The 22,737-nt window shown below is 41.2% G+C and overlaps 2 protein-coding genes across 2 annotated transcripts in view; one reads left to right on the top strand and one right to left on the bottom strand.

Annotated features, from left to right (window-relative positions):
* Nucleotides 1–22,737, bottom strand: part of LOC113011595 (NACHT, LRR and PYD domains-containing protein 3-like) — a 604,422-nt gene that overhangs the window by 279,401 nt on the left and 302,284 nt on the right. The window lies entirely within an intron of this gene.
* LOC113018054 (NACHT, LRR and PYD domains-containing protein 3-like) overlaps nucleotides 1,021–22,737 on the top strand; it is a 32,779-nt gene continuing 11,062 nt past the window's right edge. Inside the window, exons 1-9 of the mRNA XM_080296964.1 lie at nucleotides 1,021–1,159; nucleotides 2,837–2,966; nucleotides 3,222–3,323; nucleotides 4,316–4,394; nucleotides 4,556–4,742; nucleotides 4,871–6,671; nucleotides 9,521–9,694; nucleotides 14,992–15,171; nucleotides 20,624–20,797. Coding sequence (XP_080153090.1) covers nucleotides 2,848–2,966; nucleotides 3,222–3,323; nucleotides 4,316–4,394; nucleotides 4,556–4,742; nucleotides 4,871–6,671; nucleotides 9,521–9,694; nucleotides 14,992–15,171; nucleotides 20,624–20,797 — 2,816 coding nt within the window. The 5' untranslated portion in view covers nucleotides 1,021–1,159; nucleotides 2,837–2,847. The remainder of the gene's footprint in view (nucleotides 1,160–2,836; nucleotides 2,967–3,221; nucleotides 3,324–4,315; nucleotides 4,395–4,555; nucleotides 4,743–4,870; nucleotides 6,672–9,520; nucleotides 9,695–14,991; nucleotides 15,172–20,623; nucleotides 20,798–22,737) is intronic.

Raw genomic sequence — 22,737 nt, 5'->3', positions numbered from 1 at the left:
CACCTACATAACATACAGACTGGTACCTTTGTTCACGTGTATGTTAATGAACCTATGTATGTTCATGTAACCTCAATAAAAGAGCAGTGTTACGAGGGAACGGACGAGAGCGACTGTGGTCAAGCGAAGGAACGGCATTGGTCCAGTTCTCTCCCGTGCACGAGAAACATAAAGAACTACTCGTGTCTTGGGTGAACCCATTGTGAGATCTAGCCCCATGCTATCATGTGATTTCCTGTGATCAAATGTCCCAGGATGTGAGTGGGCGTTAAGACGTCCATGTCCCTCTTCAAGCAACTTAAAGAAGTCCAGACGCTTTTCTTTCCAAGCTCCTTCAACAACATCATTCATAGAACAACTTCCAGCTTCTTTTGCTCGGCTACAGTTTGGATGGATTTGCATTTAAAGATGCAACAAGACTAAAATGGTTAGGGTCAGGAGGTCAAAGGTCAGAGCTCCTGTGGGTCTGAGGGCGGCCTCACGCTGGAGAAGGATGAAGGAGTCTGACCTGAGCCAGTGTTTGACATGAACACATCAGCACTGCTGTCAGTGAGCCTAACGACAGCCGTTAGCATCATTTCAGTGTTTCAGTCATAAAAACACTTCCTGTCACTGTGGTGGTTACAGTGACATCATGCAGTTTGTGCTTTGACCTCCAGAGGGCGACAAATCAGCACAGACAGAGAGCTCCATTCAAACTTTGCTGCCATCAGGAATAATTCTTCAAATATAATCATCAGTGTTTGAGCAGTTATGATATCAGGGACAATCTAGACATGTGTGACAATACTGAACATGTCACATGACACACCTCAAACATCATGTGATCCACTCTCAGTCTGCACTTTCATTCATGACTTCAACAGGTTGAAATGAGCTTTGAAGAAACATCAGTTCAGTGCTGAAACATTTAAACGCTGCAGGAAGAACAACAACAAAGTGATGACGGATGTTTGTGCTTCAAACAGGAAAACCAGCAGAAATAAATCACAGCCTGCCAGAGGTTTGGAGTTTCCCAGGTGCACCTGAACGCAGCACAGTGTTCCAATGCTCCTTATTGTCCTCAAACGTCTCTTTGGGTGTTTCCTTCCTGCTCAAAGTTTATTTTCACTTCCTGAACTTCGTGGAGTGGAGCTTGTTGTTGGTGTGTGAAGAAACTGTAAGTTTGCTTTGTTTCCTCCTTTAACAGTTTGTCTTTAGGAACTTTACTGTTTGTTCAGCTCGTGTTTGATTTCTTCACACAACAAACTGTGTGTGTTTGTATTTCCGGTCTCTCCATTAAAGTCAGTGTGTAATGTTTCCTGGCTAACATCAGCTGTGTGCAGCTTAGTTCAGCACAAATCTGCCGCTCCATAGTTCACGGTAACGGACTCACAGCTGGACCAACGAGGCCGAGTGTGTCCGCCACTCTGAGCTACGTTCGTGTTTGTGTACTTGTAGTTTGTACTTTGAGTTCACTCAGAGCCCACAGAGGACGCAGCGTACGTGATGACGTCACAGCCCTTTACCTCCTTTACTCTCACTGTGATTAATATTTACACACGAGACACCTGCAGAGCTCTGACGCTAAGCTAGCACACAGCATGCTAACGCTAAGCTAACGCTAAGCTAGCCAAGAACCCAGAGTGAGGTTAAAGCTGAGTAAACACTGACCCCAGACCAGCACCGTGATAAAGTGAGCTGCTGCTGCTGAACTTGAACAGGTAACAAAGTGATGAGCAGTCAGGCTGCAGGTTTCTACCTGTTCATGTTTCTACAGTAGAATCACTTTGAAGTGTCTTTGTGCTGTTTCATCTTTGATTTGTGTTCATAAACACTCAGAGAAACATCACGTGACCTCATCAGGATCTGTGTTGGTGTGTGGGGCTGTACCTCAGCTTCATGTTGTTACATGCTCATTTGTTCATTTCACACAGTAACATCAAAGTAATGTTATGAGGAGTAATGAAGTAACGTACTCCATTACTTTTAATCAAAGTGTTCTGTGTAATATGTGTAATAATGACTGTTTTGAGTAATGACCAACACTGATCACAACAAAGAGGAAATGCCTCCAACATGCACAAACATTTGAGCCACAACATGCAGTTAATGTGCACAAATGTCTTTGATATGCTGCTCAGTGATGGTGGTGACTGTCAGAGCAGAGCTACTGAGAATCAATAAGTAATATCAATGATGGGATCAGAATCACTAAATTCTTCTCATCCCTGTCAGTATCATACATGTGCTGTATAATGTGATAAATGTAGAGGTGCTGGCTGTTCTCTCACTCTGCTGTTTAGCTGTAAAGGACGCCTCCCTGCCTTTGTCTCATTCATGACCTTTAATAGTCTCTTCTAACATGCAGAGATCTGTATGATCTGTTTCATAGAGTCTAACCAGCCTGTACAGGTAACAACAACAGTCACTGCATCACTGACACACAAACGTCATCTCTGTCAATAACAACATTCATACATGGAATAAAAACACATCAGTGGATCATTGCTGGAGCTGATGTTTGTGCTCCTGGTGCAAAGGCTCTCAGTTTCCTCCTTGAAATAACATCAGTGGTGGGTCAGCGACATGCTTTCTTTCCCTCTCAGGTTTAAATATCTGGGACTCTCCACCGTTTGGTTTTAGAGCTGAAGAAGCTTCTCAGATGAAACGTCTTCCAGAAACTTAAAGACGTCTCTTTTCTCTCCAAGCTCCTTAGATCGCATGACCTGGATGACTGAACCTACAGACATATTGACCTGGTTTCTATGTTACATGACAGGTCAGAGGTCAGCGACTGTAACTCAGTTCCTCCTGTTAATGTGAACTCACTGAGTGTTTGTGGTTTACCTCTCAGACTGACTGAAGATGATGATGGAGGAAGAGGAGGACAGAGCAGAGTCTGCAGGGTCCAGCTGTCCGTCTGTGAGGAGTGACCGGTCCAAAGGTCAAAATCCAGAGTTCAGTGGTGAACCTGGAGCAACGAGGTCAGAGAGCTGAACTCACTGAGTAACAGAAATAATTCTGCACTGACATTATAATCAGTGTTGACTCTGGTTGATTGTCTGACTGTGTTTGTGAGCTGAGAGGAAATGAAAATGAGTTTGTAACAAAAATCAGTTTTGTCCAGTTTTCCTGTAAAAAGCTGAACTCTAATCTAAGAGGATGTTACTGACAGGAAACAGCTGCATTATCTGCAGTCTGTGTGATCACAGCTGCTTCAATCATGTTTGTGTCTGCAGAGGTCAGAGGTCACAGTCTGCAGGGTCCAGCTGTCCGTCTGTGAGGAGTGACTGGTCCAAAGGCGAAAATCCAGACTTCAGTGGTGAACCTGGAGCAACGAGGTCAGAGAGCTGTGATGACTCCTTTACATGTTTGTGTTTCCTGGATAAATATGACCTGAAACATCCTCAGATTGTTACAAAGATTCATTAAAAAGAAAACAATGAAAGAGAAAAGATCCAAATGTTCGACTTGGTCATTTGCTGTTTGAGGACAGTGATGCTCATATCTGTGGGGAAAGTGTGACCTGAGTGGGTTCATGTTTGTCTTTAAAGAACAGAGCTGCTCTGATTCTCTTTGTGTCTGATCTGTTAAACAGTCTGAGAGGTCACACAGAGACCCAGCAGCTAAAGCCTGGATCATACTGGCTGCTGTTACTCCATCAGGACAACACTGAACCACAGTGGTGTGGATGTAGTGGATAAATCCCACCATACTGATGCTCAGAGTTAACCACAGGGAACAAAACCAGATGTTACCTTCAGATTGTGACCTTTGGAGTGGACGATGCAGATTTCAATAGAGAATAAATGTTGTTGTTTTTCAGCTGTGAAGAAAGAATCTAATTTTCTGAACTTAAGAATTTATGATGCTGGAAACAACATGGAGACTATAACACAACATTTCCACTGTGTTCATAGAATGAATGTAAAACTGTCAGACATTCATTAAATATGCAAAATGTCTACAGAAGCATCAGAGGGTCAGACGTGAAGCACTCAGTGATTTTGATCAAATGACTCATCAGTTATTGATCTGTACTACACTGATCTACCACGTTAGTAAAGCTGGTGTTCTGGTGGTGGAGGGAGACTCGGATCATGTTCTGGTTTTGGAGCAGTGATCTGCTGATGGTTCAGTTTGATGAGCTTCTTCAAAATCATCCCTGACATCACCACTGAAAGGACGTCCATGAAAACAGACTGAAAATTACTGATATGTTCACAATCTGAGAGTTTAAAACTTGACAGACTTGATTCAGATGAAGTTATTTGAGCAGAAACTCCTGGATCTTTATCCTGTGTGGATCTAATCCTTCATGGTTCCTCCACAGAGTGGACCAGCAGAGCTCAGAGGTTCCCAGTGGTCAGTCTGCCCAGCAGCATCAAACACAGCTGGACTCCATATTTATGGTCTGTACATGTACAACAACTACTGTTACATCTGTTCTGTTCACAGTCATCTCCATGCTGCTCTTTGTAGACCAGTGGATCGTCAATGTGTCCAACATGGATCTGATGTTTGGCTCCATGATTTCAGTCTGATTGGCTCATTCATAAATATTCTGTTCCAGCTGCTGGAGGACAACATCATCACTTTTGTGAAGAACGAGCTGAAGAAGATCCAGAAGGTTCTGAGTCCAGATTACCCAGAATGCTTAGAGAGTCAGAGGAGCAGCAGCAGAGAGGCATTTGTGAAGATCACAGTGGACTTCCTGATGAGAATGAAGCAGGAGGAGCTGGCTGACCGTCTGCAGAGCAGTAAGAGGATTTATCTAAAGATTTAAGCTGCTGGATAAATGAACATTTTCCAGAGATGGAAGATGGAGCAACATGTTTTAAAGATTAGTTCTTTTTGGAATTGAGTGTTTATTTTTCTTCTCATTCAGAGCTTCAAGCTGCAGTTTGTCATCGTAACCTTAAATCCACCCTGAAGACGAAGTTCCAGTGTGTGTTTGAGGGCATCGCTAAAGCAGGAAACCCAACCCTCCTGAATCAGATCTACACAGAGCTCTACATCACAGAGGGAGGGACTGCAGAGGTCAATGATGAACATGAGGTCAGACAGATTGAAACAGCATCCAGGAAACCAGACAGACCAGAAACAACCATCAGACAAGAAGACCTCTTTAAAGCCTCACCTGGAAGAGATGAACCAATCAGAACAGTGCTGACAAAGGGAGTGGCTGGCATTGGGAAAACAGTCTTAACACAGAAATACAGCCTGGACTGGGCTGAAGACAAAGCCAACCAGGACATCCAGTTCATATTTCCATTCACTTTCAGAGAGCTGAATGTGCTGAAAGAGGAAAAGTTCAGCTTGGTGGGACTTGTTCATCACTTCTTTACTGAAACCAAAGAAGCAGGAATCTGCAGCTTTGAAGACTTCCAGGTTGTGTTCATCTTTGATGGTCTGGATGAGTGTCGACTTCCTCTGGACTTCCACAAAACTACAATCCTAACTGACCCTAGAAAGTCCACCTCAGTGGATGTGCTGCTGATAAACCTCATCAGGGGGAAACTGCTTCCCTCTGCTCACCTCTGGATAACCACACGACCTGCAGCAGCCAATCAGATCCCTCCTGACTGTGTTGGCATGGTGACAGAGGTCAGAGGGTTCACTGACCCACAGAAGGAGGAGTACTTCAGGAAGAGATTCAGAGATGAGGAGCAGGCCAGCAGGATCATCTCCCACATCAAGACATCACGAAGCCTCCACATCATGTGTCACATCCCAGTCTTCTGCTGGATCACTGCTACAGTTCTGGAGGATGTGCTGGAAACCAGAGAGGGAGGACAGCTGCCCAACACCCTGACTGAGATGTACATCCACTTCCTGGTGGTTCAGGCCAAAGTGAAGAAGGTCAAGTATGATGGAGGAGCTGAGACAGATCCACACTGGAGTCCAGAGAGCAGGAAGATGATGGAGTCTCTGGGAAAACTGGCTTTTGTTCAGCTGCAGAAAGGAAACCTGATCTTCTATGAATCAGACCTGACAGAGTGTGGCATCGATATCAGAGCAGCCTCAGTGTACTCAGGAGTGTTCACACAGATCTTTAAAGAGGAGAGAGGACTGTACCAGGACAAGGTGTTCTGCTTCATCCATCTGAGTGTTCAGGAGTTTCTGGCTGCTCTTCATGTCCATCTGACCTTCAGCAACTCTGGACTCAATCTGATGGAACAACAACAAACAACCTCTACATGGTCTAAACTATTTAACAAACCGAACCTACAATCTCTCCACCAGAGTGCTGTGAACAAGGCCCTACAGAGTCCAAATGGACACCTGGACTTGTTCCTCCGCTTCCTCCTGGGTCTTTCACTGCAGACCAATCAGACTCTCCTACGAGGCCTGCTGACACAGACAGGAAGTAGCTCACAGACCAATCAGGAAACAGTTCAGTACATCAAGGAGAAGCTCAGTGAGAATCTGTCTGCAGAGAAAAGCATCAATCTGTTCCACTGTCTGAATGAACTGAATGATCGTTCTCTAGTGGAGGAGATCCAACAGTCCCTGAGATCAGGAAGTCTCTCCACAGGTAAACTGTCTCCTGCTCAGTGGTCAGCTCTGGTCTTCATCTTACTGTCATCAGAAGAAGATCTGGATGTGTTTGACCTGAAGAAATACTCTGCTTCAGAGGAGGCTCTTCTGAGGCTGCTGCCAGTGGTCAAAGCCTCCAACAAAGCTCTGTGAGTACATTTGTACTCATGTCTTTACTTTTAACATCCAACTGTGTCAGTAATTTATTTCACCAGGTTTTCTGTCTTTGTATGAATTTGTATCCTAAAGTTTTGGGATTTCTCCAATACAACTGTAACCTCTTTGATGCCTCCAGAACTCGAGACGCTGGATTCACCATAAACTCTGATCATCACTGCTGCTGTTATGTTATCAGTCTTTGTTTAAACACTTAGGCTGCATGTGCCTGATGTTGTGATACTTTATATTCACATGTATGCTCCTAGATACATTTCTACTGCAGGTCTATTTTTAGTCACAAATGTTGGTGAAACACTTGCGTTTACATGCATGGTGGGTCCTGCATTAAAGAAAGCATTTGAATTACTCAGTGAATCCTGGCAGCCAGAGAAACATCCTTAGTTCCACTTTAAACTAAACTCTGCTTCGGTCTTCCACAGTGTGTTTGTTGTTTCTTTGTTGTTGTTGGCCTGCTCTCTCCTCTCACTCCAATCTGGTTGCAGCAGATGTTTGTCCCTCCCTGAACCTGCAGACTTGGGTGCAGCACCTCAGTTCATCTTCAGTCTGAAACCAGCTGTTGTAGCTATATCCCCTCAAGCACACCTTCCCTGGTCATCTCTGCTGTGGTTGCTATAAAATTTAATCTTGATTAAAAAAAAAAGAACAAAAACCTCAAGTCAGACTTGATGCCATTTGTTGGCAGCATGGTGCCTGTTTGATGATGAACTGCAGCACAGTCTAAAGCAAACCTTCTGACTTTATTGACTTTATGCATGTATATATTCTTCCTGTTCACCTTGGACACACAGCAGCTCTCTGTTTGTTGTGATTGGATCTAGAACAGCCAACATATCCTAATCTAGATGATTTCTAAGGTGGTATCTGGGACGAAAAGTTAAAATCAGCTTGGATGGCCTGTACTGTATGATGGCCTTGGTTGCACCACATTGATAGCCATGCAGGGTGGTTCACTCCTTGGGCAAGAAGACCGAGGAGTGAGCCACCCTTGGTCAAAGCTTGGCCATTCAAGCTCACTGTTTTCCCCTTGTTGGTTGATGATAGTATTTTTTTTTTTTACCTGACTTATAGTCATCATTGTCTTCAAATTAACTCACACACTGCTGACTGCTGTAGCTTACCTGGCTGAGCAGGTGACCCATGTACTGAAGGTTAGAGTCGTGACTCCAGGGCCTGGTTTGAGTCTGCCCATGACCATTTCCTGTGTGTTATTCTCCTCACTTCTCCCTCCCTTCCTGTCTTCTTTGTCCTATACAGTGAAGACAAAAGGCCTCAAGTTGTGAAAACTCTTCCCCTTCATCATCTTCCATCTCTCTCATCTAACATCCCCAGTATTCTCTGTGTAGAGAATCTTTTCACAATCTTGAATGATAAGGATCCAAGTGGGTAAAGTTAGTTATTTGTTGTGTTCCTATTTGCAGCTGGGATAGATTAAGGAAAACTATCGGCTGCCCAAATTACATCCAGTTTAGAAGAAAAACATTGAGTGAAGCGTTTGTTTCATCATCCTTCACAACTCATCAACCAGGTGTCACAAACTGCAGCAGGACAGTACAAAGCATGTCATACTGAATGGCTGCAACAACCAGAGTTTTACCTACCTTTGGTATTTGGTGACAGCATGAGCGTAATATTTACTGAACAGAGTCGTCTTCTGTAATCTTTTCAGATTCAGATTCAGAACACTGTATTTATTTTCAAGGGGCAATTAGGATACTGAGCTTTCCAACCGTACATACAATACACAAACATCACATTGGGGAGACGGGTCAGGCTAGGTAGCTGGCCGGTCAGCCGCTAGAGCAGCGACCCGGAACCGAACAGCAGAAAATGCACAACATCAGGAAAGATGAGGAGAAAAAAGAACTCCCCCCAGACTGAGCTCCAACAGGGAGATCAGTTTGAGAACAGACCAAAAAAATGACCTTAGCGCAGAGCACATGAAAACTCTTAATGCGCCATAGAAACACATGACAAGCAACAGGGATGGGTAAAAGGTGAGAGACAGCCGGTGTAGACAGCGCACCCGGGCCTGCAGCATTTGCGCTGGTCCCCTCGACCCACCGTCTGCACCGGGAGGGGATAAGCATGCTTAGGATGGGAAGGAACAGTCTAAACACCGTCTGTTATCAGGGTGAGATTTGTTATGTTCAGCTCCAGCCTTGAGACCACAGCTGGCGCCGGTATGTTACCCGCATGAGATGATGGTGGCTTTCTTTGGTGCGAACAACTGCATGTCAATTTCACAGCTGATCTAACAGTCCGTCACTCGTCTCTCAATCTCCCGTTGGAGAGCCACGAGCTTCTCCGAGAGGTTATCGGTTTTGCGCTCAAAGAGCAAAGTCTGTGAACTCACGGCCGCCATGAGCTTCTTCAAGATCTTATCCGTGCTGCGTTCAATGAGCCCATTTTGAGAAGTCATGACCCGTCCCATTGTTTCAGTCACAGCGGGCAGCCTTGTGGGGGTTTGAACAGCTGATTCCACTTTCTTTAATCTTCAATAAGCCAGGGCCAAGCCAGCTCAGATTAGCAAGAACCCTTTGCTGCTGTGAATGTCCGTGCTGCTATATTTCAGGATCAGGCTCTAAATGTACAAATGGATCTGAGAAGATTTCCAATCATGTTTCTACTAGATTTACAGTTTGTTTTCATGTCTTCTGACTCAGATGGTGGAGCAGGTGGAGCTTGCAAGGAGTAAGTGCTGCTATAGAAGAAGAGTTGTGTTTTAATGAAGCTATTTAGTTAACCAATAATTGTATTGCATGCTGGCATTAAAAATGTTTCATTTGACTGATTTAATTGTTTGTTTGTTTTCTTCCAGACTGAGTGGCTGTAACCTCTCAGAGAGAAGCTGTGATGCTCTGTCCTCAGTTCTCAACTCCCAGTCCTCTAGTCTGAAAGAGCTGGACCTGAGTAACAATGACCTGCGGGATTCAGGGGTGAAGCTTCTGTCTGCTGCACTGCAGAGTCCACATTGTACACTGGAAACTCTCAGGTCAGGATCCAAACATATCATTAAATGATATTATTGTACAAACAACCAAGCTTTATAGAATTGGCAGGTGAACTTTTCTTTATCTTTGGATTGCTTAGGAGATTCTTAATTACTGTCTGAAGATTTTTTACAGTCACATATTTTGTTTTAATGGTCAAACAGAATTATTGTTCAGTTCAATGAGCAGGTAGCTGTGAGATTCATAATAATGAGGTATATTTGTATTAAAGATGACTAAACTTGAACAGTAGCTGTGAGTTACTTTGTTTACTCATGTGTGCTGATGTTGTGAGTAATTTAAAGCTGAAGTAAACTTGTAATGAGTTTAATAGAGTTTCTGAAGTAAGTGTACTTGGAGACATTTATGTGTTTTCTAAAGTCCAGGAGCAGGAGGCTGTGTGTAGCATAGAGGAACCCAGACCTCAGCTTTGTCTCCTGGTTTCTGTTGCTGCTGTTACAGTTTCCCCTCATCGTTCCTTCAACAGTCTCCTCACTGTAACAAATCAAAGTGTTACTGTATAGATTCACGTCTGAATGTTGCCATGTGCTATTAAAACTAAAAGCGATGTTTCATACACCCACGTGGTTCAGTCACACAGTAACTGATGGTAAATAATGTTTGTGTTGAGCACATCGTACAGGTCAGCTGCTCCACACAGATCTCAGGTTTACATGCTGGAACAGTTTGTGATCATGAAGGATAAACCTCACTTCCTCTTTGTTTCATACAGATGTGACATGAACAATAACACATTCATGAAATCCTTTTAGGAACACAAACACTATTGTAGCTGGATAATATATTTAAATGTAGGACAATGTAGGGGATCATAAACGACAGTAATAACTAACCACCACCTCACCATTTGGGTTGGTAGCTGCATGTTGACGGACAAAGTGTGGACTTTATACAAGTTTTTAAATTGTGTTGATCGGCCGCGTAAAACCAGAGTTATGATAAAATATCTGCAATGTTTGGTTTTCTTCCTGAATAGTATTGTTGTTTATAACAACGATAGTATTCAGTATTTATTGCAACAAACTTTGTTGTTTGCAAAACTCAGTAACTTTTTTGAAGAAGTAACTATATAATTAATTGCCCAACATTGGTCATTATATCCTGTATTTTGCAGACAGAGTTACAGACTCTCTCCCAGACCACAGACTCATAATACAAGTCAGAGCTTTATAAAAATAGAAAAAATAAAGTTGTGTTTTCAAAATTGGAGTTCAAGTTATTTTTACTTCCAATAGTGTTAACATGCTACAGGTCATGAACAAGGTTGTTTTTAATTTTCATTGTAAGTGGGCTAAAGAATCAGAATCAGAATCAGAAAGGGGTTTATTGCCAAATGTTGAGCAGGTTTACAACATTAGGAAATTGCTGCGGTGCTTCAGTGCAAACATAGTGTCATAAATTGCGCTTAAATAGACATGAAAAAATTAAAAGTAAGAATAAGAATTAAAAGTGCTACGTAGAAAGATATGTGCATGAGATATACATGAGAATAAGAATTAGTTAATTAAAAGTAGTCTAACATAAATGTAAATGCTGTAATTTGATTACTTTAATAAACCGTGTAACTTGGATGGATAAGATGCTGGCGTGACCACAGTGCACACGTCTCCAAGGGACGCTCAGGGAGTTTGTGTGTTCGCTCAGACACATGAAACATTAGAGGGAACATTGGCGGTGACTGGCAGGGAAAAGGGGAATGATAAGACTTACTGTAAATATAATTATGTATGTATTGAAAAAGGAACAACTAAAATGTTCCAGCTGAAAAATGAAATCAGTTTCAGTTTATGAGCTCTGTTTGTTTTCTTTACAATTCCAACCTTTTATTTTGAAATGAGCTGCTCATTCCTGTTTAGAGTTGATGAGCTGATGTGGGTGAGAGGACTCAGGCAGCCTGACAGAGTTGATGTCCTGGGGCCTGTTCTTCGTACCTTGCTAAGTAAGTTAGCTGGATTTGATTGTTGACAATTTCGCGTGATCTTGGATCGTTCGGTTCCCCGAAGCTCATCCGGAACTTGCTGTCATAGCAACAGAGCCGTAAGCGTAAACCTGCTCGGGAGCAGGTTTACTTTATGTAAACAGGATTAGATCGCGGCCACGCAGGTATGTCCACTTCATTTATACGAAAGCAACAGCGATATTCCACCACTGTTTCACCATAAATAAATAACATCAATGTAACCAAAGATAATGCAGCACTTGATCCTTTTATTGATGTCACACAGATACATACAGGTCATTCCCTAAAAAAGGGAAATGTACTATTAACATTCTATTACATGTATGTGATTATTGCAGATGTAATTCATATTTCAGAGTAGTAATTGTAAATTACTTCGTGTAATCAAGATGAGAGACCACGGCTATAAAAGCGAAGGTGGATTTGGGAAGTCTGTCGCAGCCATGTCCTGTCCGTTTACGCGAGCAGCCCATTGCGGAAGGTGCAAGATTGATAAGGAGAGTCCTCAGAATTCAGCGTATATTGCGGGATAGACAGGATCCTTTAGCTCAGCGCGACAGTGTGCTCATTGAGAGATATCGATTTTCCCGTGAGGGTATTATTCACTTAACCAACTTGTTGACGAGGGGGTGCAGGACCACCGCCTGTCTTCTTTTTTTTGCTCTGCCCTTTTCTTGGTTGCTGTTATGAACAAACAAACAGATTATTTCGGGTCTCTTTCCAAGAGACGAAAAGCAATACAAGAGATAAATATTACCATTCTGTAGAATATTCTTATATTTCACTTTTACTTGTTCCCATGTTCTAGTGGGTCCTGTTGTGGCTCTAATGTGAAAGGGGATATAATATAACATATTTTAATATAATGTAATATAATATTGGATAATATAGTGTAATATAATAAATCTATAAATAAATAATAAAGTGACTGAATAGTGGTATTGTCATGCGCTTTGGGTGCCTTGGAAAGCGCTATATAAACCCACTCCATTATTATTGTTATTATTAAATTACTTACGAGTTTAATTTGTCAGCAACTTTCTGCCAGCCCTCTCTCCTTGCTTTTGCAGCCTTTGCAGTGTTCCCTTGCGTTTTAATTAAACTCTGAAACTCCTGAAATCCCGCACTCAAGAGTTCTTGCTCTGCTGCCGGAAAATACCGAGCGCGCCCCTTCGACATTTTCGCCGACCAATCAGTGGGTTGCCGATCAATGTTTCTACTATCGATGCGTAGCCCTTTTTACGACACCCAGTGATGTCACATTACTGCGTCCAGCTGTACTAATCGTCAACAACAGGTGTGTTCGGGGAACCGGATTAGCGAGCTCACGGTTAGCGCGATGGTTTGGTCTTGGATGTAGTAAGCGACGTACGAAGACCGGGCCCCTGGTCTTCCCTGCTTGTCCTGATATACATAAACATGAGTATCCTTGCAGGTCAGATCTCATCAGTCACACCTGTTAGTGCAGTTCTGCCTGAGTTAGGCCTGTCTCTAAAATCATTATTTTATTACTTTTATTCTGATTCATCAAAGCCAAACTCAAACATATTTATATTTACTGATTATGTTCTCATCAGTAATTAACAGTCAGTACATTCAGATATGAATCATAATTCAGTGTTTAACATATTATCACAGATGGACTGCACAGGAGATCTCCTTTATGAAGAAACTCTGAAAGTTTGTCCAACAGTGGGAAACATTTCAGAGAACATCTCAGAGAATATCTGTGAAGCAGAAACTAAACATAATAATAGAAGAAAAGCCAAATAATGATCCAAATCCTGCTCTGAGACTATCAGACAGTAAAGGCTTCCAAAGACTGCTCACCTCTCAGACTTACTTAAAGATGCTGGTGCTGTCCACAGATCAGCTGACCTGCTGGGTCTCCATGATCAGCTTTGTTTCTTGGAGATAAAGGCTGAAGCCTTTAGAGCTTCAGTTCTCCAGAGCAGCAGGATGTCTGAGGTCCGCAGAAACACAAAAACACAGCAGCTAAAAATAATTGTTCAAAGAAAACGAGGTGGGAGCTGCTGATTCCTGAGCTTTGATACTGGATTAGCTTCAGTAGTTATTCCAATCACTGCTGTAGGAGCTACATTTAGTCACAGCTGACGGTCTTCTTTGAACAATCACAATGACTACTGTTCTAAAAAACAAGCACACAAAGAACCAATGAGAGTGTAGAACATGATAAAGAGCTCCTGTGATGGTTTACAGTCACCAGGGGGCGCCGTCACGGCCACGCAGTCAGTGGGCTGCTCTGCTTGTGCTGTTGTTGGTGAAGCTGAAGTGAAAGCGAATGTTAAAACAATGAAAAGTGTCCACTGCAGCCTCCATCTGAGCTTGTCATGTTCTTCTTCTTTGATCCTTCGTGTTTGTGCTGAACACTGCTGTCGCTCTCTTCCCTGTTCCCGCCCACTTTCTAACCAATCAGCATTGGAGCGTGCACAGCGTCGTCCACACTGAGCTTTGTTGTGAGCGCATGGACTCGTCTGCAGAACATTTGTATGGGCTCAAAATGTGGTCATAAATATTTTGTACTTGTAAATCAGGATTTGTATGTGTAAAAAGAATTTGTGTGTGCGTGAATAAAATTTGTGTGTGTGTAAAAAAAGATTTGTGTGTGGACTTAGCCAAAAAAAACCTGCAAGTTACAAGTACGAATTTTGACCCTATTTTTCTTCCTTTCATCTGATTGGTCAATGTCATGTCAATCACAAATGTAACTATCCAATCAGAGAACAGATGGGTTTGGCTGTCAGAGGGGCACTTTTTTGACCTGACGTTCCCGTCACAAGTGTCTTCTAAGTGAAGCTACCAGGTTCAGGTCCAGCTCTGTTTATCTGGAGCTGCAGTAAATGATCCGTCCTCACAAAGCAACACAGACACCAGATATGCAAACACAGCATCATACAACACAACCAAGAGATCCAAAGAATTATCTCTGCATTTCTGTGGCTGATGCTGCTGGAACGAAGCTGTTTGAAACCTTGTTGTTCTGCACTTTGGGACCTGAAGAGGAACCTGAACCTCTGTGCAGAGGGTTCAACTCTGAGGATTCCTGTTCAGTTTTTTTTTATTTCACACGGCAAAACTTGACAACTTTATGATAAATGTACGACTTCAATGTGAAAACTTCATTTTTTTCTCTTGTTTGTTTGAAGCTGCTTCCTGTTGGCTTCAGCTGTTTGGAGTTTCCATTTTCTAAACTTCTACATTCTGAACCTTCTTCAGCTCTGAACAGATGATGAAACACTGAATGATTTCAAGCTCACACTTTGTCTAATAAACTTACATCTTTCATTCTTTATACAGATTGTGGGACTGTGATTTGTCAGAGATCAGCTGTGATTATCTGGCAGCAGCGCTGAAGTCCAACCCCTCGTATCCCAGAGTGCTGGACCTGAGTGGAACCTACAACAACCTGCAGGATTCAGGAGTGAAGCAGCTGTGTGTTCTTCTGGAGAATCCACGATGTCGATTTGAAACTCTGAGGTCAGTCACATGTTTTACTAGTGCTGAGATGAATATGATGTGAAAGTTGTGCTGACACTGTGGATCAGTAGGCCCACACACCTCTATACAGGAAGTCTGGTTCTACTCTTTGTAGAACTTCTGATCCCTGATCCTCTGAGTCTGACTCAGTAGATAATGCAGAGTTCTGAGCTGATGTGGGTGAGAGGACTCAGGCAGCCTGACAGAGTTGATGTCCAGGTCTTCCCTGCTTGTCCTGACACACATAAACATGAGTATCCTTGCAGGTCAGATCTCATCAGTCACACCTGTTAGTGCAGCTCTCCTCTAGATTGTAGTGCTTGTAAAACTAGGATGATTTTAGGAGCCTGGACCGCAGATCTAAGGGAAGACATGACTTGGAAAGACTAAACCAACCTATTAGAGGTGTTCGCACTAACACAGATTAATACTCAGATTTACACCTTTAGTGTCTCACAAAGGGTTGAAAAGTGAATGTGCACAGAGAGGTTGGTGGTGAGACGGGCACTTCCAGCACTGTAGATGTGATCCAGCTCAGTGTTCATGGAAATAATCCGGAGAGCAGGATTCCTTGATGAATGTCACATCTTCTTAAAGTTATAAGGGAAAACTGTGAAACTGTCGATCTGATATCTACTCAACCAATCAGGTGTTTACATGCCCTTCACTGATCTCCAGCCCCACCTTATTATCAGTTTCTCTCTTTTACAGCTGAATTATCTTCACTTCACATTTCATTCAGTTCAGATTTCATTAGCACGTTCACTTTAGCATAATCCATTTTAATCCAAACACCTTTCTCTTTAAACTCTGTTTGTCAGTCACAGTATATCCAGCACAATCCTCTTTTTCACTGCGTCACACACATTCAGAGATCAGAGTGTCCTGTGTGTGCTCTCATTCACTCACACTCACTCTCATATGGCTGAAGTCTGTTTGTACACAGGCTAATCTGGGACTCTTCAACATTTGACCCTAGAAATAAAGAAGCTTCTTGGATGAGAGGTGAAAGGCGAAACGACTTCAAGAAACTTAAAGATGTCCAGATGCCTTTTTTTCTAAGCTCTTTAGATAACTGCGAACCTTCACAAACACCTCATCAGTGGGACTCTCAGAGCTACCAGCCCTTTGCTACAATCACAAAGCTCTTCATTGAAATCAATGATATCAAAGCTGGAATCAAGCTATAGCCATATACACTGGTAAAGACTTCGTATCTCGAAATAATATACTGAAGTGGCAATGCAGAAATTGAAAATAGGCGGACGTGCTACCTATGCTATTAGTAGAATGGACATTGGCCTGCTGGCTAAGGAAGGCCCTGTCTCACATAGAGGTGAGAGAGGCCCCCCTCGAAGCCCCCTCTTTTATTGGGGCTTACTTAGGATCATATCGGGGACCCCTCAGTTGGAAGTCTTTTTTTTTTTTCTTTTTTACTCCACCTTCATCATTTCGTTGTTACATTAATAATATTCAAATAGTAAGGGTATGCTTAAAAATAAGGTAAAAATCATATCATATAATGTAAATGGCCTGTCGAATCCAATTAAACATAATAAAATTTTAACTAAAATGAAGAAAGAACAAGTACAAATAGTGTATCTACAGGAAACCCATCTAGACTGTAAGGAGCATGAAAAACTGAAAAGAATGGGTTATACAACAGTTTTCTCCTCTTCCTATAAAACTGGACGAAGGAGAGGAGTGGCTATCCTGTTATCAAGCAAATTACTCTTTGAAAAAATATCCGAGATAAGTGATAAAGAGGGACGTTATATGTTGGTAAGGGGAAACATTGAGGGGAACCCAGTCACGTTGTTAAATATATATGCACCCCCTGGAAGCGATATTTATTTCTTTAAGAAAATTATAGATGTGATGGTAACAGAGACAGTAGGTTTCCTAATTTGTGGAGGAGATTTAAATATACATCTACAACCAAAGCTAGATATTTCCAATAGAAAAGCACAGAATACTAAAACATTAATTAAGAATATAAATACATTGATGAAGGAGGTGGGACTAATTGATATATGGAGAGACTTGCATCCCTACCAAAGGGATTATACTTATTTTTCCTCACCGCACTCGTTATACACAAGAATAGATTATTTCATAACTTTTGGGAAAAATAAAGATAAAATAAACACTTGTGCAATTGGTGTTACGGTTGGGAGGAGGACTCAAGCGCAGGACTCCGGTACTGATGCTTACAAGAAGAGTTTATTTACAAGTCACCAGGTGTATATACAAGAATGTGCGGGGGAGTGTTATATACAGCTGAGTGGGGGAAGAAGGGGTCTCCAGGGAAGTCCAAGGGAAAACATACGTTCTTCAGAATATCCACTCACACGATCACAGGCTCACACTCCAACACTGCCACACGGGAAACGCACGGGGAAAAATCCAAGAGGTTCTGTAGACAGGGAGACAGGGTTAAGGACGACGCACAGAGGAAAACACTCTTCACTAAACTTGCTGTAGCTTGACTTTACTAACGCGTGGTAGACAACGATCCAGCGACGAACAGCAGTCACCTCCTGGCTTAAATGCTGCTCCCCTTAATGAGACACCTGGGTCTCATCTCCCGAGACAAAATTAAACATCCAGTGACAAAAGTAATAAAAAAATAAACCAATAGAAGTTCAGAGTGCATTTGAAACATTTTATAAGACTCTGTATGCTAATAACACAGAGAGTAGTATAGTTGAAATTAACAGTTTTTTAGATTCTCTTGATTTACCAGTACTGAATGAAGAACAGAATAAAACTTTGATTGAAGATATAACAGAAAAGGAACTAAGAATAGCAATAAGTAAAGTTAAAATAAATAAATCTCCAGGATCAGATGGATATACGGCAGAATGGTACAAGGAGCTAAAAGAAGAATTAATACCAGTGATGCTTCTAACAATGAATTGGATCCTAAAGAAGGCTCAAGTACCTTCTAGCTGGAAAGAAGCAATTATCTCTGCCATCCCAAAAGAAAACAAGGATAAATTAGAATGTGCGTCATATAGACCAATATCTGTTCTTAATACAGATTACAAGCTGTTTACATCTATCATGGCTCGACGATTAGAAAAGTTCTTACCTAATCTAATTCATAATGATCAAACAGGTTTTATTCGAGAGCGCCAAATACAAGATAATGTACGACGGACATTACAAATTATTAATCATATTCAAAAGAATAAAATAGAAGCAATGGTAATCAGTATCGATGCAGAAAAATCATTCGATTCAGTTAATTGGAACTTTCTTTACCGAGTCTTGCATACATTTGGCTTTCACGAAAATATAATTAAGACAGTACAGGCACTTTATGATAACCCTACGGCAAGGATTAAAATTAATGGCTACCTATCAAATAGTATTAAGCTGCAAAGAGCAAATAGGCAGGGCTGTGCGTGCTCACCATTATTATTTGCGTTATATCTGGAACCATTGGCTCAATATATAAGACAAAATAAAGAAGTAGAAGGTATTAATATCCATGAAAAGGAGCATAAATTAGCCTGCTATGCAGATGATATTTTAATATTTTTGGGTCAACCATCAAACTCTTTACCTAAATTAATGCAATCATTTGAATACTTTGGTCGACTATCTGGATATAGGGTTAATATGAGTAAAACACAATTGCTTAAGTACAACTATATTCCATCAGAAGAAGTTAAAAATAAGTATCAATTAGCATGGCAAACAGAGTACTTTAAATATCTAGGAGTCATAATACCTAAGGATCTTACAGAACTATTAGAACGAAATTATTTACCAATACAGAAAAAAATTAAGGAACATATAGCGAGATGGAATCTAATTCCATATTTAAGTTTATATTTGAGAATAGACTCAATTAAAATTAATATTCTTCCTAAATTATTATATTTATTTCAAACATTACCAATAGAAATTAACCAGAAACAGTTTAATGAATGGGATAAAATTTTGTCAAGATACATATGACAAGGAAAAAGGCCCCGAATTAGATTTAAAACCCTACAACTTAAAGGAAAAGGGGGTGGGGCTTACCTTCTCTTAGGGAATATTATTGGGCAGCACAATTAAGGCCTATGATATGCTGATGTAATCCTTCATATGACGCTCAATGGAAAGTTATTGAGGAGAGTCTGACCTCCATCCCCATATAAGCTATTATAGCAGACAGAAGCTTGCAAAATTTAATAAAAACTATTGAAAATCCATGGATCAAGTTGACTTTTAAAATTTGGGAAACAGTAATAAAAGAATATCAACTAGAAGAGGATATAGCAGTTCTTAAGTGGTGTGCATATGACACACATTTTGCTCCAAATAAATTGGACACCAGATTCAAAGATTGGACATATAAAGGATTAACAGCTTTATGTATGATAATGGAGGAAGGCAGACTAATTAGTTTTGATAAAATGAAAGATAAATATTCATTAGAAACACAGGATTTTTATAGATATCTACAGATGAGGCATTTTGTCAATAAAACGATAAAAGCTAAGGCTGAATTGAGTAAACAGCTGAAGTTGATGGTATTGTATAGTGATTCTAAAATGTCAATAAAAAAAAAGCTGGAATCAAATGAGTCCAAGTCTTCTGCTGATTCAGCATCACATTCATCTTTGCTCCTTGTTCTGCATCCCCACCATGGACTTCATTCCTTTCCAAGCCAGCCTTGAGTGTCCTTTATTCAGCTCATCCTCTGCTTTACTTTTACACCTGATTTTAGCTGCTTTTCTTCTCTCCCTCATAACAAGACAGCTTCTTCTGCCTGAGAACATGTTGGAGTGATTTACTAATCCAGGGCTGATTTTTGGGGAAAATAGTTCATGTTTTCAAAGTAATCCCCATTTTTCCCAGAATGAAATGTAAGTAGAAATAAATGATCTAAGTGAGAACATGAGCCTTTAAAAAGGCTCTTCTGAGGCTGCTGCCAGTGGTCAAAGCCTCCAACAAAGCTCTGTAAGTACATATGTGATCATAGCTTTAGCTTTTAAATGTTTATTCTAGTTAACACAGATCAGGTGGAACAACTCAAATAAAATATCAAAAATATTAAGTGGTCATCGGTACTCAGTTTGTTCAATACTGAATACAATGGAGCACAAATTGTCCACGTTTCTGAAATATTTCTGGGTGTAACTGTCACCAAAGTGCAATTTAGACCTGGCCTGTGGTTGTTATCTAAGTGATAATCATCAATTCTACTAAAACAAATACAAAATAAAGAAATTTGACACATTCTGTTGATATCAAAAGCACACTGAACAATTCAGTGTTGTTTTACTGCTGTTCTCTCTTCACTTCTTCTCCTCTGATTCTCTCCACATGTTGCTCTGCATCAGTGCTCAGTTTCCTGACAAAACAAGATGAAATATTGCTAAATATAATAGTATCTCATTACGCTTCAACATAAGTGTTTTATTTTTGTAATTGTTTATCTGTTATTTTTCAGACTGAGTCACTGTGACCTGTCAGAGAGAAGCTGTGAAGCTCTGGCCTCAGGTCTCAGCTCTCAGACCTCTAATCTGAGACAGCTGGACCTGAGTAACATCAACCTGAAGGATTCAGGCGTGAAGCTTCTGTCTGAAGGACTGAAGAGTCCACACTGTACACTGGAAACTCTCAGGTGAGATCAAGCATTTTTCTTTCATCAACTGACAGAATTAGCAGATTAATAATAAGGCAGTCCTCTAATAAGAGGAGAAGTGGAGGTGTTTTGAAGGGCAACGTACTCTTATGTTAACAAGACAGGAAGTAGTTCCTGGGAACTGCTTCCTTTGTTATTGTCTCAGTAGAAACATGATGGTGAAACAGTGATGAGTTTGCAGAGGTGAATCCACACAACACAACAATGCTGTTGCGTGCTGAAAGCAGACTTCTCACAGATTCTGAGGCTGCAGGTTTCATCACTGTCCAACCAAAATTCACTGAACCAGCAGTAAATGAACGTCCAAAACGACGCTTCATGTTTAAAAAACAGATGATCAGGGGGATTTGTGTTTACATCTTTTTTGTGTGATCTGTTCACCTGCTGTTTCAGCTGTTTGGTGGTTGTTGAGATGGTTTTGTGAACTTTTAGCTGAGATTCTGACGTTTCTGTAGATACCACACATGTCTAATTACTTTGTACAGCATGAATGGCCATAACGAGGTTTTTAACAGTAAGAAAAGTTGTAAAACTTCAGAAAATATAGTTAAAAGTCCAAAACCTTCTACGTCTGGTGGCTTGTGGTAAGGAGCAGATCAAACGAGTAAAGAATTACGTTATAATTATAAATGGCTTCAACAGCACATTCAGGTCTGTGAGACTCATTCAGACACTGAGCCGTGGCTCTGTGCTACATGCACATATTTCTGCATCTCTGCCATTCAGACACACTTTATATATAGTTTATTTTATGTAGTGTTCAATACTCAACTGTACATTTAGTCTTTTTAAAGGCAGCAAGTTGTATTCAGTGTTTTCATAAAAGCCTTATTTTTATCCATTTACTGCTATTAGGAAGAACACGTGAGGTTTAAGACCTGGACCAGTTTGAAACCTTTTGTCCTCCACAGTGGAAAATGGGTGGAAATAAAAATGGGTCTCACTTTAGCCAGCTCCTAATTTTATCAGTTCTACTCTCAGCGTGTCCTGTATATCTCCTGTATAAATGTTGCACTCAGCTTTGTGGTCTCCAATATCACTGAAATGCAGCCAGATGCTGCTCATTTTGCCTTTTCACTCTTTCCTGACACGCTTGCATTTCAGTACAGCTCCCATTTCTCTGTGTACTGGTCTCTACCACTACCCTTGCTGTCTATGGGACATGTCTTCTTTCACATAATGGTATGATCCCAGTCTGTCTCTGAAAGTGATTGGCCACATGGTTTGCTCATCAGAATAACATCTCAGCCGTGCTCACATTGATTATCAGCAAGCCTGAAAATTCATCAATATTTGACATATGAAATTATGTCAAGGGCTGGATTTGGCCCACGGGCCATATGTTTGACACCCCTGGTTTACACAGTTTGGTATTCAATGTACAAGTGAGTTAGCTCTCAGCTAACTAGCAGACAAGCTAACTGCTGGGACTGCGTCTTTCTAACAAGAGCGTCAGACACTCAGATTGGTTTCCTTTGTGGATGATGATGTGTTCTCACACTGATCCTTCATGCTGATGCTGCCATCCACCCACTGCTCCTGGATTCATCATCATCTCCATCAGCCCTCACAATACTCCACCTTCATCAGCTTCATGTTCAGCAGCCTGGATGGACAGTAATTCTTTCCATGGGTTATGGTGGGACATTGAGAGCTGAAGTCAAACAGCAGTGAGAATGAAAGACTGATTCATTTCTATTTAGTCTTGTGATGTTCAGCTTTGTTCAGAGCATTAAGGCCCAGCAAAGATCACTGAGGTCATAGAGTCAACAAGACAAAGAAAAACTCTTTCAACAGTCCAGGTTGAGTTGACAACATGAACTGCATTTATCTTCCTCTGACTGACATGTTCTTCCTCCTCTGCACCGAGCCAGCTGCTAGGACTCACAAGCTCATTGACATTTTCTGATGATAAAGAA

The sequence above is a fragment of the Astatotilapia calliptera genome, chromosome 3, assembly GCF_964374335.1.
Source record: "Astatotilapia calliptera chromosome 3, fAstCal68.1, whole genome shotgun sequence".
NCBI classification, from domain to species: domain Eukaryota; kingdom Metazoa; phylum Chordata; class Actinopteri; order Cichliformes; family Cichlidae; genus Astatotilapia; species Astatotilapia calliptera.
Note: the sequence above shows the minus strand (reverse complement) of the source record. Positions and strands in the feature narration are given on the sequence as shown.